The sequence below is a fragment of the Anneissia japonica genome, unplaced genomic scaffold (assembly GCF_011630105.1).
Source record: "Anneissia japonica isolate Jap-2015-1 unplaced genomic scaffold, ASM1163010v1 scaffold93_len1081246_cov171, whole genome shotgun sequence".
NCBI classification, from domain to species: Eukaryota; Metazoa; Echinodermata; class Crinoidea; order Comatulida; family Comatulidae; genus Anneissia; species Anneissia japonica.
The window spans coordinates 126,371-138,845 of record NW_022726429.1 but is presented as its reverse complement, the minus strand read 5'-3'; the positions used below and the strand labels follow the sequence as shown (position 1 = coordinate 138,845).

The following is a 12,475-nucleotide window of genomic DNA, read 5'->3' as shown; positions in this document are numbered from 1 at the left end:
GAAGGCCCTGTTCATTGAAATAAAAATGATCAAATACCGTAGGCCTACGTTGATAACGTAAAACAATTCAGCTTCCATTATTTAAAACGTCCGTCTTACTACATGCATATTAAAACGTAATAATAATAATAATAATAATAATAATAATAATAATAATAATAATAATAATAATAATAATAACAGTATTATTCCTTTTGAATGGAATTTTCCGTTATGTCCGTCATTGATAGGTGGCTTCATTCTACGTTCTCAATCGTGCACTGGTACGGTTGTTGGCAGACGAATCCATCTCGCTGTGGGCGGTTGAAGACACACCACCGCCAGTGCTGTTCTGTGTCGTTTTTGCGGCCGTTGATCCAGTGCGAGATTAAAATGTTTGTGGGACACGTGCGTATTCTTTGCCCTAATTGGTCAGTTGTTAAGTTGATATCCAGCTGAGTCTGGAATATTCTTTAATGAATCGAGTCATGCCTTCCCTACGATAGATTAAGATTAAACTTCCTTCACTACGTTGGCCTCCAAAGCATTTCATTAAAAAATGCAAATTAAATATCCGGAATAACAAATAAACAACGACAAACGGCCTATCATAGCCATCACCACCATCGTCCTAATCGTTTTTCCCCCCTATTCATCATTATCTGCTAGTATTAGGCCTAACAGCTCCCGGTATGTTCTGTTACCTTTTCCCACGCATTCTATGGCAGTTTTTTTAAATTGATTTACAAGATTTTTGTCTGGTTTAATGTTTACAACTGGGGCGGATTCAAAGGGGTGGGAGAAGATCCTGCCTGGGCAACTCTAAATTTTTCAAAATTATAAGAAAAAAAAAATGGAAAATCTCAATCCAATTCAGATGAGAGTGCCATTTCCGGCCATCTAAATAATAAATTTTCTTGCATCAGCCCCAACCATAGTGGGGCTGAGGTATCTAGTCTTAATGTCCCTCCCTGGGCCCCGTCTATTTCGAATTCCCAGATCCGTCACTGCACACAATGCTTTAGTGGAAAACGACAAGAGGATCCGGAAACCTAGAAACTACTGTATATAATAAAACACGCATTGCTACTGTTGTTTTAGAAAAGAAAAGGTATCATTTTTTGGAGTGTGATGGCGCTCATCATAAATTAATTCAAATCGGAAAAATTAATATGGTCAGCATTTAATGAAATATTGAGAAAAAGAGAAACAAATTATTAAAGCATTTGCCTTTAGTCTAAAATGAAACAAGTCCTATGAATTCTACTAAATATAATTTCAATCATTGAAAAACATATTACATCATTCTTTGGCAAAACGTATTAGGCCTAAGTGGACATTATTCAACATTTTCAGTTTACAAAATAAAATTCATCCGATTCATAAAAACTATATTTAAAGCATTGTCTTGATTTTAAATACACGACACCCGAGAAAAACTGTAAAAATGCAATAATACTTGGATTTGGTAATTAAAAAAAATCCTTAGTTATAAACAATCAATTTCTTATTTATTTACATACTTTACAACAACACGTTTAAACATTTGCTATAGTACTGGCTTTACCTGTTAATTGATGAAAAAATTTGTATTTAACTAGCCATAATTTTACATAGCAAGCTGATAGCAATATCAAAATATACGAAGTAAGCAATTATTAAAACAAAAGTAACAAATTAAAGTTGAATAAATCTCCATGGTATCTTTCATATTTTGGTATGAATAGAAGTAATATAAATAAGTAAATAAAAAAAATGCATACTACATCTCAGCTAATCATTAATTTTAATATTAGGCTAAATACTACATAAAATGAAGTTCGAAGAAAAACAAGAAAAAAAAAACCAGCTCTATGACATTAAATGGCGATACAAACTAACACCCTAGGAACTTTGTTAGAAAATAGGTACAGTATTCAATCACCTCTTGTAGCAAAGCTGGTAGATTAGCAGCTCTCACACCGATGTTTACTTCCAGAAGTCGCACGCTACTTTTGTTCCATGATGTCTCCTTCTAGAAGCCGCACAAGTTGTTACGAGTTAAAGTCTTGTTAAACTCGTGGTTTAAACTGGCAGAAGTTACTTTTGTTCCATGATGTCTCCTTCCAGAAGTCGCACAAGTTACTACGAGCTAAAAACTCGTGATCTTAGTCAGGAGTTACTGTTGTTCCACGGTGTCTCCTTCCAGAAGTTGCACAAGTTGCTGCGAGCTAAAGTCTTGTTAAACTCGTGGTTTAAACTGGCAGAAATTACTTTTGTTCCACGATGTCTCCTTCCTGAAGTCGAAAAATTGTTACGAGCTAAAATCTTGTTAAACTCGTGGCCTGACAGAAGTTACTTTTGTTCGTCATATTATTGGTTTAAGACGATAAATAATAATAAAAAATATTAGACTCAGATGATCATAATACTACGGTATCAATATCAAATTTCAAATAAACAGTGGCGTATCTTGAATTGGAGGGGGGAGGGCTGATGGGGAGCGCGAAGTTGAAGTGGGGGAAGGGGCTCGATGATCAGTTGAGGGCCCCTAATTCGCAATATTTGGTGTTTTTAGTTGATTTTTAACTACTTGACCTTGATTTTTTTCGGGGGAGGAGCGACTGGGGGGGAGCGACTGGGGGGGAGCGACTGGGGGGAAGTGACTGGGGGGAAGTAATTTTTTGGGGAGAGTGCCGCCCTCCCCTAGATACGCCACTGAAAATCAATGAATTGGTTCATTCAAACACAAGCAAGGAAAGAAAAGCACAATTACATCCTCACTAAACAAAAAAAATATTAATTATAAAATATGTTCATTGTCAACATTTTGGGGGGAATCACTGAAGTGATAATTTTAGTGCAGCATTTATTAGCTAGATTGTTAAAATGGTACCACATTGTATTGTACAGTGAACTATCTAATATGTTGCAGTGTTAATATGATTCATAGTTTCTCGACCATATAAAACTCCCAACTTATTCAAAATGTAATATATATCTAACAAACATGCAGAACTGGAGAGTGAGTAGCACCAGGTAGCGCTTCATGAAACATCATCCATGTTTGATGTGAAGCTTGAGAGCACCGCGTATCCAAAGAAAGTGCTCACTAGACTATTTTCAGTCAGGGGTGGCACCAGCAGGGAGAGCTGGCCCCACCCCCGTCGGCGAGAAAAAGCACAGTTCGTCGGGGAGTAAAAAAAATTATATGTATTTTCTACATATTAGTAGACTCTAAAATCGATTAAATAAGCCTTTGAAACCCCTGAATTGTCAATGTTTTCGGGGGCTTCGCCCCCTGGACCACTCTCAAAGCCTTTTAATCGAAGAAAATTTCAAAAACATCATAAAAACGATAGAACCTCATCATTCCAATGTCTTAGTGTTAACATGAATTATATACTATATGTATTGACAGTTTAATAATTACATTTTTATTGTATCAAGGTTTAAAAACATCAGTCAATGAAATATATAAAGAATTTCAATTCAACACCTTTCATCATTTTTTCCAATTGGCACACTACAAACTTTTCATTATTATTATTACTACTTTGGAGCATCACCTTCAATTTGAACCCAACTTATATATTGCATGTAATCACAGTACTAATAAAGCCCCTATAAAAATTTTGTTGTTATTAAATTTAAAAAAAAAGTTGTTGGACACCAGTCAATGTAATGTAAAACATGCCAATTCAATGCTGCCACCTCTCTGGATCTACTTTGGAGCATCTTCTTTAATTTGAATTCTAATGACACTATCTAAAATATCCGGGATCCAATCACGTACAAGGACCAAAGGTTTAATCATGTGTGGGTAATACACCTCACGTTGCCTAGTAACTGTACCCCTGATGATAGCTAAAGCAGTGTCAGCAGAAGAGGTTGAGAATATAGCTGTGTCCAGTACTCGCTTAGAATACTCAATAGCATTTGCTGTATTAATACTTCCTGTAAACGAGAAAAGATACAGTAAACTTACAATACAAAAATACAGTCAGTTTACTATTTATTCAATTTCAATATACTATACTATACTTGGGGGATAGGGAAAAATTTAAATGTTTATTATAGGCTATATCATCGGTCATGTTGAATAATCATGATAATTATATTCAGCATATACAAGGGTGTCAGCCTTAACTTTTATATGCTAAAAACACCATCATTCACAGCCTCTAGATTAAAAAATTTTCTGGGTGCCCCGAACCCCCACCCCCAGCAGCACATGCCATAGAGCATGTACCTACGGTACACATTGGGTCGCGGAGGCACCCGTATAAAAAGGTCACCTTTGGCTAAAAAAAGACCCACCCCCCTTGGAAGTCTGGCTACGGGCCTGCTTACTGTACCTCAAGAACCAACTAATTAACAAAACAAAAATGCTATTTGCACAAGCCTGGAAACCATATTACTGTGACCCTTGCATTAAAATAATTAAGCCATCTCCTTCAGTGTGTTCCAGGACAAACCAAGAAGTTAACCTAGTCAAGGAGTTCCTTCAACAGTCGGACCCAGCATATATTTAGATGCTAGAAGAATGTTGGATGCTGCCGTTGGGATGCGACTGGCATCAGTGGGAGTAACAAAACTGTACTTACTGCTATTACACCTTACAAAAAAATGTGAGAAATGCATTACTTACCAATAATACAAAGTGTAACGGATATGTCTTGGCTTTTGAATATCAGCTCCTGTCGAAGTGCACCGAAAAAGCCACCAAGTGCAAACTTAGAGGCAGAGTAAGCTGCTGTATATGGTACACCAACTTTACCTATCCAATGTAACAGAGAGAAATGGTTCTTTTAAAACTAGAAATCAGCTTAAATTTGTATTAATTCCGAGTTAATTTTCCTGCTTAAGTCAATTTTATCAATATTGCTTAGCATAAAAACTGCTTAAAATTAAAAGGTTGATTTACGCATGCGCCATCTAAGGTAATTTCTAAGCTAAGATTTTGCTAAGATTGTTTGATAAATCACCGTAAGATATTTACTTTGAGACATCTTAACTTTCTTGACTTTTGCTATTATAAGCTGAGATTGATAAATCCCGGGCCAGATATTGATTGTTGTATCAAGTGATAAATATGTGTGACTTTCCCATATGGGCAGGATGTCATATATGACATCCACATTTGCAATTCACAAAAATATTAATAGGCAAAATTTAAGGATAAATATAAATATTCCAGAAGATACAGCTTCCTAAAAACCATACAAAGTTATAGGAGCTTTTACAGGAATGAAAAAGGGGGAGTGGTACTGAAATTTCAAAAGGTCATAACTTAAAAACCACTTGAAAATTTAAGCTGAAATTTTGGATTTTCATAATTTATAATTTTTAAAAGGAAAATCCAAGAGGATGACAGGGACATGGTGGTTGATTTGAGCCAGGATGACCCTATTATGTTGTGAAATTAGGTTCAAAGTACGTTTCATTTCATTTTTTCATTTCAACAACATTTATTTCTTTCATCCTTTCTTAAATATTTAAACAAATAGAAGTGCATAGTTCTACAAAATAATATTTTCAACACCAAACGATAACATAATTATAATGTTCAAATAACGTAATATTGTTAGATTGGAAAATACCTGCAAATGATGAAACCACTCCAATAGACCCCTTACTTGCTTCAAGCATTGGTAGAGCTTCAGTTGCTAGACTGACGTATGCTCTAAAATTTACATTCATAACTTCTTCTAATCTCTCCATGTCACCATTCCATGTCTCCATGTAGTTGCTAGTTATATGGTTTAGAATGAGGTAGTCTAAGCCCCCAAACTTAGTCTTAGCTTCCTGTATAAGGCGTTTTGTGTGGTCCAGATTGCTCATATCAAGAGGTAAATAGAATGCTTGTTCTGCTCCAAGTTCCTTACACTTTTCAACCACCTGTGAACCAACAGTGAATTAAAATAGTTATTGTGGTAGCGGTTGCCAAAGCAGTTTCTTTTTTTGGCAGGGGTGAGGGCCAACCACTAGTCTGGTTTCTGTGCCATTCCTGGCCTGCAGCTTTGATTTTGTATTTGGGTTAACTATGGGAACTAGTGGAAAAGCTCATGTGCAGGTCAGGTGGAAGACTTTTCCCCTTGGAGTCCTTGTGGGTGGGGGGGCGCCAGCTCTTCCCGACGTGGGGACTGTCCACGCCCTCTTTTCGTCGAAGAAATCCGCTCCACCCCGTCGGGAACCTCGGACCCCCATTCGGCGCCCCCACTGCATGTGACCCCCCCCTGTTTTGTCGCTAAATTGTACAAATTTAAATGCATAAATGTCAAGTGCTCTCACTTATCTATCCTGAGACTGCTGTTCACCCCTGTTCCACAGTGAAAAAAGAATGGTTTGAGTTAATGGAGGGTTTAGTTTGCAAAGGGGGCTCAGCTGAACCATTATTATAAAAACCATGGCTAATTGGTCTGCATGCATGCTTTACTTATATGATTATTATTTATTGATTTTTAACTTCAGGACCAAACAAAAACTGAATTTATACAAAGTAACACACAGAGTGGGCCTATATCGATATCCATTTTAAGGATTGCTCAAATGTTGTTAGAATTTAAATTTGAATGAGATATTGTTATTTTATGAATAAAAAAAAAATGCAAACATAATATTACAAAATACAGTGCATACCTATACTGTTACAATATGATAAAATCCCAGACAGCGTCCTTGTCCCATTAATAGGTGTGTCCCCTTAAGAGGGGTTGTCCATAGTGTTAAAAGATATGTTAAATTCTCTTACTGTTCATCATTTATATACAAACAAAATAATTTCTGTTTTTATGTACAACTGTGAGTAAAATCAGTTGCCATTAACTTTTAATCGTTTTTTCAAACATATGATTCCGTTCACACAGTGGCGGTGCAATCGGTGGGCAAGGAGGTTTAAACTCCCCCCACCCACCATCCAGAGCTTGTAGGTCAGTCAGTCCAAAAAAGAAAGAAAATAGGCTATGAAATGAAATGCTTGTTTATTTAGTGGAATTTGAGGGTATAATAACAATATTGTATTTTATTAACTTTACATTCAAAGTATTTTTCAAGTCTGAGATTGCCATTTCCGGCCATCCAGGGGTCCATATTAAAAAAAAATCTCATTAAGTGGGAACCCAAAGTTATCCTTATCTCACTCAACCCCTCCTCCCCTGACAGCTTAGCCAGTAATTTATTATTTGTATTATTCTTGATATGCTTTATTTAATATTAATGTGTGATTATTGTTGGCTCCTTTTGTTCATTGTCTTTCATTTATATGCTGTTTAACTACTGTAAATTATTTTATATATATTTAAAATTGGTAGTTTGTAATTTTAAGCATTTGTATAATTATTTCTAATGTATTTTGATTTGATTTGTCCATTTTAACTTTTGTAAAACGCATTGAACAGTTTGTTTTAATTGACAATACGCTATATACGTTATTATTAATATTATTATTATTATTATTATTATTTTAATTTGTATCTTTAATTTGCGAAAATAAATGAGTTTATTTTAATGTGACTTACCTTTTTTAGGACTGCCTCCCTTCGTGCAGTCACAACTATTTTAGCCCCAAGACGTGCAAAGTGATAGGCAATCTGCTCACCGATGCCGGTGCTCGCTCCTGTGATAACAACTCGTTTTCCCTTAACAGAATCTAAAATACAGAAGTTTTAGTGTGAAAAATAGACAATAAAAACATACCGTAAAGTTTGAACCGAAACCAGTAGGCCTACCCGTGGATATAAATTTTGAAAGGCAAATGGGGAAAACCCATAACAGCAAACGGCCACATAATGCAAAACTATTTAAAATATATATTTCCTTGCTTTGGCTCTGTAATCATTAGTTCATTAGTGGTCGTGGGACTAGTTTGGGCCCTACCTAAGCTGGTCGAACGTTTCGTTTGGGTCTATACCCTAGCTGCACTGATGAGGCCTGGAAGGCCGAAACGGATCCGTCTGCAGATATTGGAATTCCTTCCAGTGGATGCTTAGATTATTTTGTCATTCTGATCGGATTTTCTCTACTGTTCCGTTTTAATTTTATAATATCATTCAGATTACGTTTGCTGCGTAAAAACAATATTTATAAACAAATAATAACAGTGTTCGTATAGGAACGTGATGTATCGTTTTTTGTTATGAAAACTTCCTTATTCAGTATAAAAAAGAAGTTTATCTGGCGAATTCGAACCTGCCTCTATCTATCAAGGTATCATTTGACAACAGGGACATTTCGCACAGATCCCCCCCCCCCAGGCCAGCGGCGTAGCTAGGAGTGAGAACTGCCACCAGTGTGGGGAAGTGTTGCTGGGAGCCATCAATTTCCCCTGGTGGGGTTGGGGAATTCCTCTCCGACGTAAATCTTCCATTTTGAATACAGTACACTATAAAGAATGAAAATTCAAGCACTGTGTACTAATAAATAATGTTTATTTCAGTGTACACTTTTAAATCAGTACATGAAAGACAAATACCCCAAAAATTATAAAATACATTAAAACAGCAGGGTTGGAATTTGAGAGGACTGGGCCGGCCGCCCGCCCCCCCCCCCATCCCTTTTGGAAAGTGAAAAAAACAAAGAAAAAAGAAAGAAAGAAATAATTGATCGCCAAAACGCCTCAGAGGTTATTTTCGGCGTCTAGAAAACAAAAATTCGCGGGGAAAATCCCCCAGGTCCCCCTAGGGCAGTGTTGTCTCGATCGACCCAGTTTCGCCGCCCCCACCCCATTCGAACATCCCTGGATCCGCCCCTGAACAGTAAATCCTAAAAACATTTAAACACAGTAAAACACAGTAAAAGAGAGCAGACACACCTCACATTAAGATACAAACACATTAAAATACGATAAAATACATGAAAATAGTACTGTACACCCTAAAAGCATTAAAATACAAGACTTTTGGCAAGCTTTAGACGTTGGCAATTTTAATTGCTTTCTGACACTGCCATCCTACTTCGGCATAAAGAACAGTATGTTTCAAACTTAACCACAATTTTAATAAGTTAAACAACATATTTAGGATCCCATCCACACTTTACCTCCAACACCAACCATAAATGCTGGTATACTAAAGCATGGTATAATGATAAACGTTTTTGTATTTACCTTGTACTCCTAGTAATAAATACTAATGATAATAGGAACCTTTGTAACTATTTCAAGAGGGAAAACCTTTTTGTATTTTCCTTGTACCCCTAGTAATAAATACTAATGATCTCAGCTGCTAGTTTTAATCTAAATAATCAAGAAAGTTGGTGCACAATAATCAATATTTACTACAGTATTCTAAAAACCTAAATATCAGAGGGCTGAAGGCAATTTTTAAAGGAAATAATGGCTCCTAAGGCTTCTATTTTCCATAGTGTACGCAATTACTTAACTATAATTGCTATTATAAGTCAGTTGTGAGTCCATCACCTTTTATGTGGCCCTTTAATCAAACTACTGGATGTAGAACAGTTGATATATGTATTCATAAATCAAACTGCTGGTTACGATGGCAGTTGCTCAGTGATCACTGTGCATGTGCATTACCTCCACACATTAGAATGACTGGCAGTTCGTTCACTGACACTCTTCGCAGTTCTTCGAGATATATACAGGTTTTCGGACAGGTCGTTGAACTAAAAATATTAATTTGCCTATTCAAATAACTTAATTTTGATTGCCAATTGTGCTCTAAATGATGAACCCCACTAGGGGTTTTACTACATGACCCTGGCCGATGCTTAAGTTGGCCCCTTGGTTCGCAGTGTCTGTCGGACACTCTGTTAGCAAATTCATGGCACTACCGCTTGCCTCTCCTACCACCACCCCCTAAAAATGTTCCAACATTTAAACAAAATGGCAAAAATTCAAATCTAAGTTTGAGAGTTTCTTCTACCTTACTGCCCCATGGTGGCTTGAGGTAGTCTGAACACTCAGTCTGTAAAATTCCCTCCCTGGGCCCTGTATAATTCAAATTTGATCATTTTTGGAATTGGTACACAATTCCAAAAATGATCAAATTTTTGGAATTGTGCATCAATTCCAAAAATGATCTATTTTTTAAAATTTTTTTTTGAATTGGTACACAATAAGTTTGGAACATCATCTTAAATTTTAACCCAAATTATATATTGTATTTACAGTAATAATTACATAAAATTTTTTTTATAAAATTTATAAAAAGTCATTAAAATGTGGTTAACAATAAATGAAACATGTCAGTTCAATGCCACCACCTCTCTAGATTTACTCTGGAGTATCTACTTTAAAGTTACTTCGAATGACACTATCTAAAATATCAGGGATCCAATCACGTACAAGGGTGATAGGTTTAATCATGTGTGGGTAATACACCTCACGTTGTCTAGTAACTGTACCCCTGATGATAGCTAAAGCAGTGTCAGCGGAAGAGGTTGAGTACATATCTGGGTCCTGTATTGCTTTAGCAGCACTACGAGCATTTGGTGTATCAATACTTCCTGCACAAGAGAAAAAATAGGGTCAGTTTACAATACAAAATCACAGTACAGTTTGCTATGCTATTCATGAATATATCTACAAAAATTGCTCCCTCCCCAACGTTTGACCGGTTTCACCTTTAATTTGTGACTACGTACAAGGATTATATAATAGGCTTAATGGTTTTAGAAGAGGGCCCACTGAGAATCAACAAATTTCTATTTTAAACGTGGTTTCTTCCAAGGGGACTCCCTTTCGCAAATCATTCCATTCCATTATTGATTTCTTGAAATCTAAAGTGTACACCCATGGATATGACCTTGATGGGACCAAATATGTAACCCTTTCATCTGCTGATGACTTTTGTTTAATAACTAAAAATAATAAAGTCCACCTAATTCTAATTCTATGCAGATACTCATTAATGCCTGTTCATCATCTGGATGAGGTCAGGGGCTGTGAGATGGACCAGTACACCTGGGTTACCCACTACTTGTCTCGAAAGATGTACTGGGTTCTTTATAGTGAAAATGAGCCAATTGTGTATATTGGGCCTATGGTTTATAGTCCTTATTCGAGAAGACTTGCTCCACCTCCAGGGCCATAGGCAAGCATGCTATTTTGAACCAGCGCTGATATCATGTCTGTATGTTGAGGGCCCTGCTGTAACCGCTCGGACATTCTATGCATCAGTCGATCATAAACAAAATTGTTAGGATAACAAAATCTATGAGGTTAAATTTAAAACTAGTCAAATGTGAAGTCACCATCAATCCGCTGGGGTAAACCTGATAACTGTGAAATCAAACTGTGTGTTCCATGGGCGTTGATCGGTGGGGGACAGGTCCCCACTTTTCAAAGTAGGGGGGACATTATTATCATTTGTCTCCCCCACTTTTCACCTATCTTCTATAGTTAAAACCCTGTATGCGCTCTCGTGCGGTGGTCCGCAGGGCAACCAACCCTTAGGGGTCCCTGCAGTGTACCTACCCATAGGATCCTTGCTCTATAACACCCTGATCTAAAAGGGGCTTTGTTTATACGTAACATAACAGCATAATGTCTATGACAAGATATATAAGACATATATAATATTGTTCCAGTGGGGATGGGGTGACCAGCAGCGCTGACCAGGACCCCTACATTTGTCATTATTCTTTTTAGAAATAAAGATAAAATATTCAAGTCAATAATTATTTCACAACGGATCAACACCCTTGGTGTGTTCAGTAGTTTTGGTTTTTTCTTCTCACAGAACACTCTTATGGATAATAATGATGTTTTTAATTGTCTTCTTCATTTTATTGTATATTATTATAATTGATAACAGATAAAAAACCATTTAGATTTTTATTCTTGAATTTGGTAAATGTTGGTTTTATGGCAAATTGTTTTTTTTTTATTAATTTTTTTTCCTTTCCTTTTTGATATTTTTAATTGTTCTTGTAATTAGGTCAGACTTTTTTTATACCTTGTTTAGTGAACCAGCGAAACGCAAATATTGATGATTTTTGAAAATTTTTTATTTTTGGCCAATCAGTGCACCTGCTGCCCCGAAAAATGGAATTGCCTTGAAATCTCCAAAGATAAGTATATTTCTTTCTAATTATATAAATTTGAAGCATCTTACATTCACCAATAAAATTTTGATTTTTATTTTCTCCTCCACATGGGTTTTTTTGGCAAAACTATTTGCTAAATATGAAAACAAAATTTTATTTTCATTTTTTTTCAACCCTCCTCCAATAATCTTTAAAAAAATAAGTATGCGAAACAAGGTATAAAAAAAGTCTCGTCTTATGAGTTTTTAAGTATATTTTTAATAATCAAAATTGATAATTATACTTTTTTATCAATATTTTTGCAAATAATAATAATAACCAATTAATATAATGAATTTTAGATACTTAGAAATTACTACTAATTGTAATAAGGATTTTTAACATTTTATTGTTAAATTAATAACAGAAAATATTTTTATATATAATAATATTTAAATAATAATTGATGGCTTTTTGATTTTTAAATTTTAAAAAAAATATTTTGAATATATATATATACACATTTATG

The 12,475-nt window shown here is 35.6% G+C and overlaps 2 protein-coding genes across 2 annotated transcripts in view; both read right to left on the bottom strand.

Annotated features, from left to right (window-relative positions):
- Positions 1-2,604: 2,604 nt before the first annotated feature.
- On the bottom strand, positions 2,605-9,013 carry LOC117113192 (hydroxysteroid 11-beta-dehydrogenase 1-like protein). Its single transcript, XM_033256480.1, has 5 exons — positions 8,998-9,013; positions 7,479-7,609; positions 5,562-5,859; positions 4,610-4,738; positions 2,605-3,915 (listed from the first exon to the last, which is right to left on the bottom strand). Exons 1-5 carry the CDS (start codon positions 9,011-9,013, stop codon positions 3,683-3,685), a joined length of 807 nt encoding a protein of 268 aa, XP_033112371.1. The 3' UTR covers positions 2,605-3,682.
- Positions 8,371-12,475, bottom strand: part of LOC117113177 (hydroxysteroid 11-beta-dehydrogenase 1-like protein) — an 8,486-nt gene continuing 4,381 nt past the window's right edge. The window contains exon 5 of the mRNA XM_033256456.1: positions 8,371-10,425. Within this exon, the coding sequence (XP_033112347.1) occupies positions 10,193-10,425 (233 nt within the window). The 3' untranslated portion in view covers positions 8,371-10,192. The remainder of the gene's footprint in view (positions 10,426-12,475) is intronic.

What these genes read in the sequence shown, in the direction of transcription:
- LOC117113192 (XM_033256480.1), bottom strand. An exon ending in GGGAGGCAGTCCTAAAAAAG is followed by an intron (nt 5,860 to 7,478) that starts GTAAGTCACATT and finishes GTTGGTTCACAG; the next exon opens with GTGGTTGAAAAGTGTAAGGA. An exon ending in AGTGGTTTCATCATTTGCAG is followed by an intron (nt 4,739 to 5,561) that starts GTATTTTCCAAT and finishes TACATTGGATAG; the next exon opens with GTAAAGTTGGTGTACCATAT.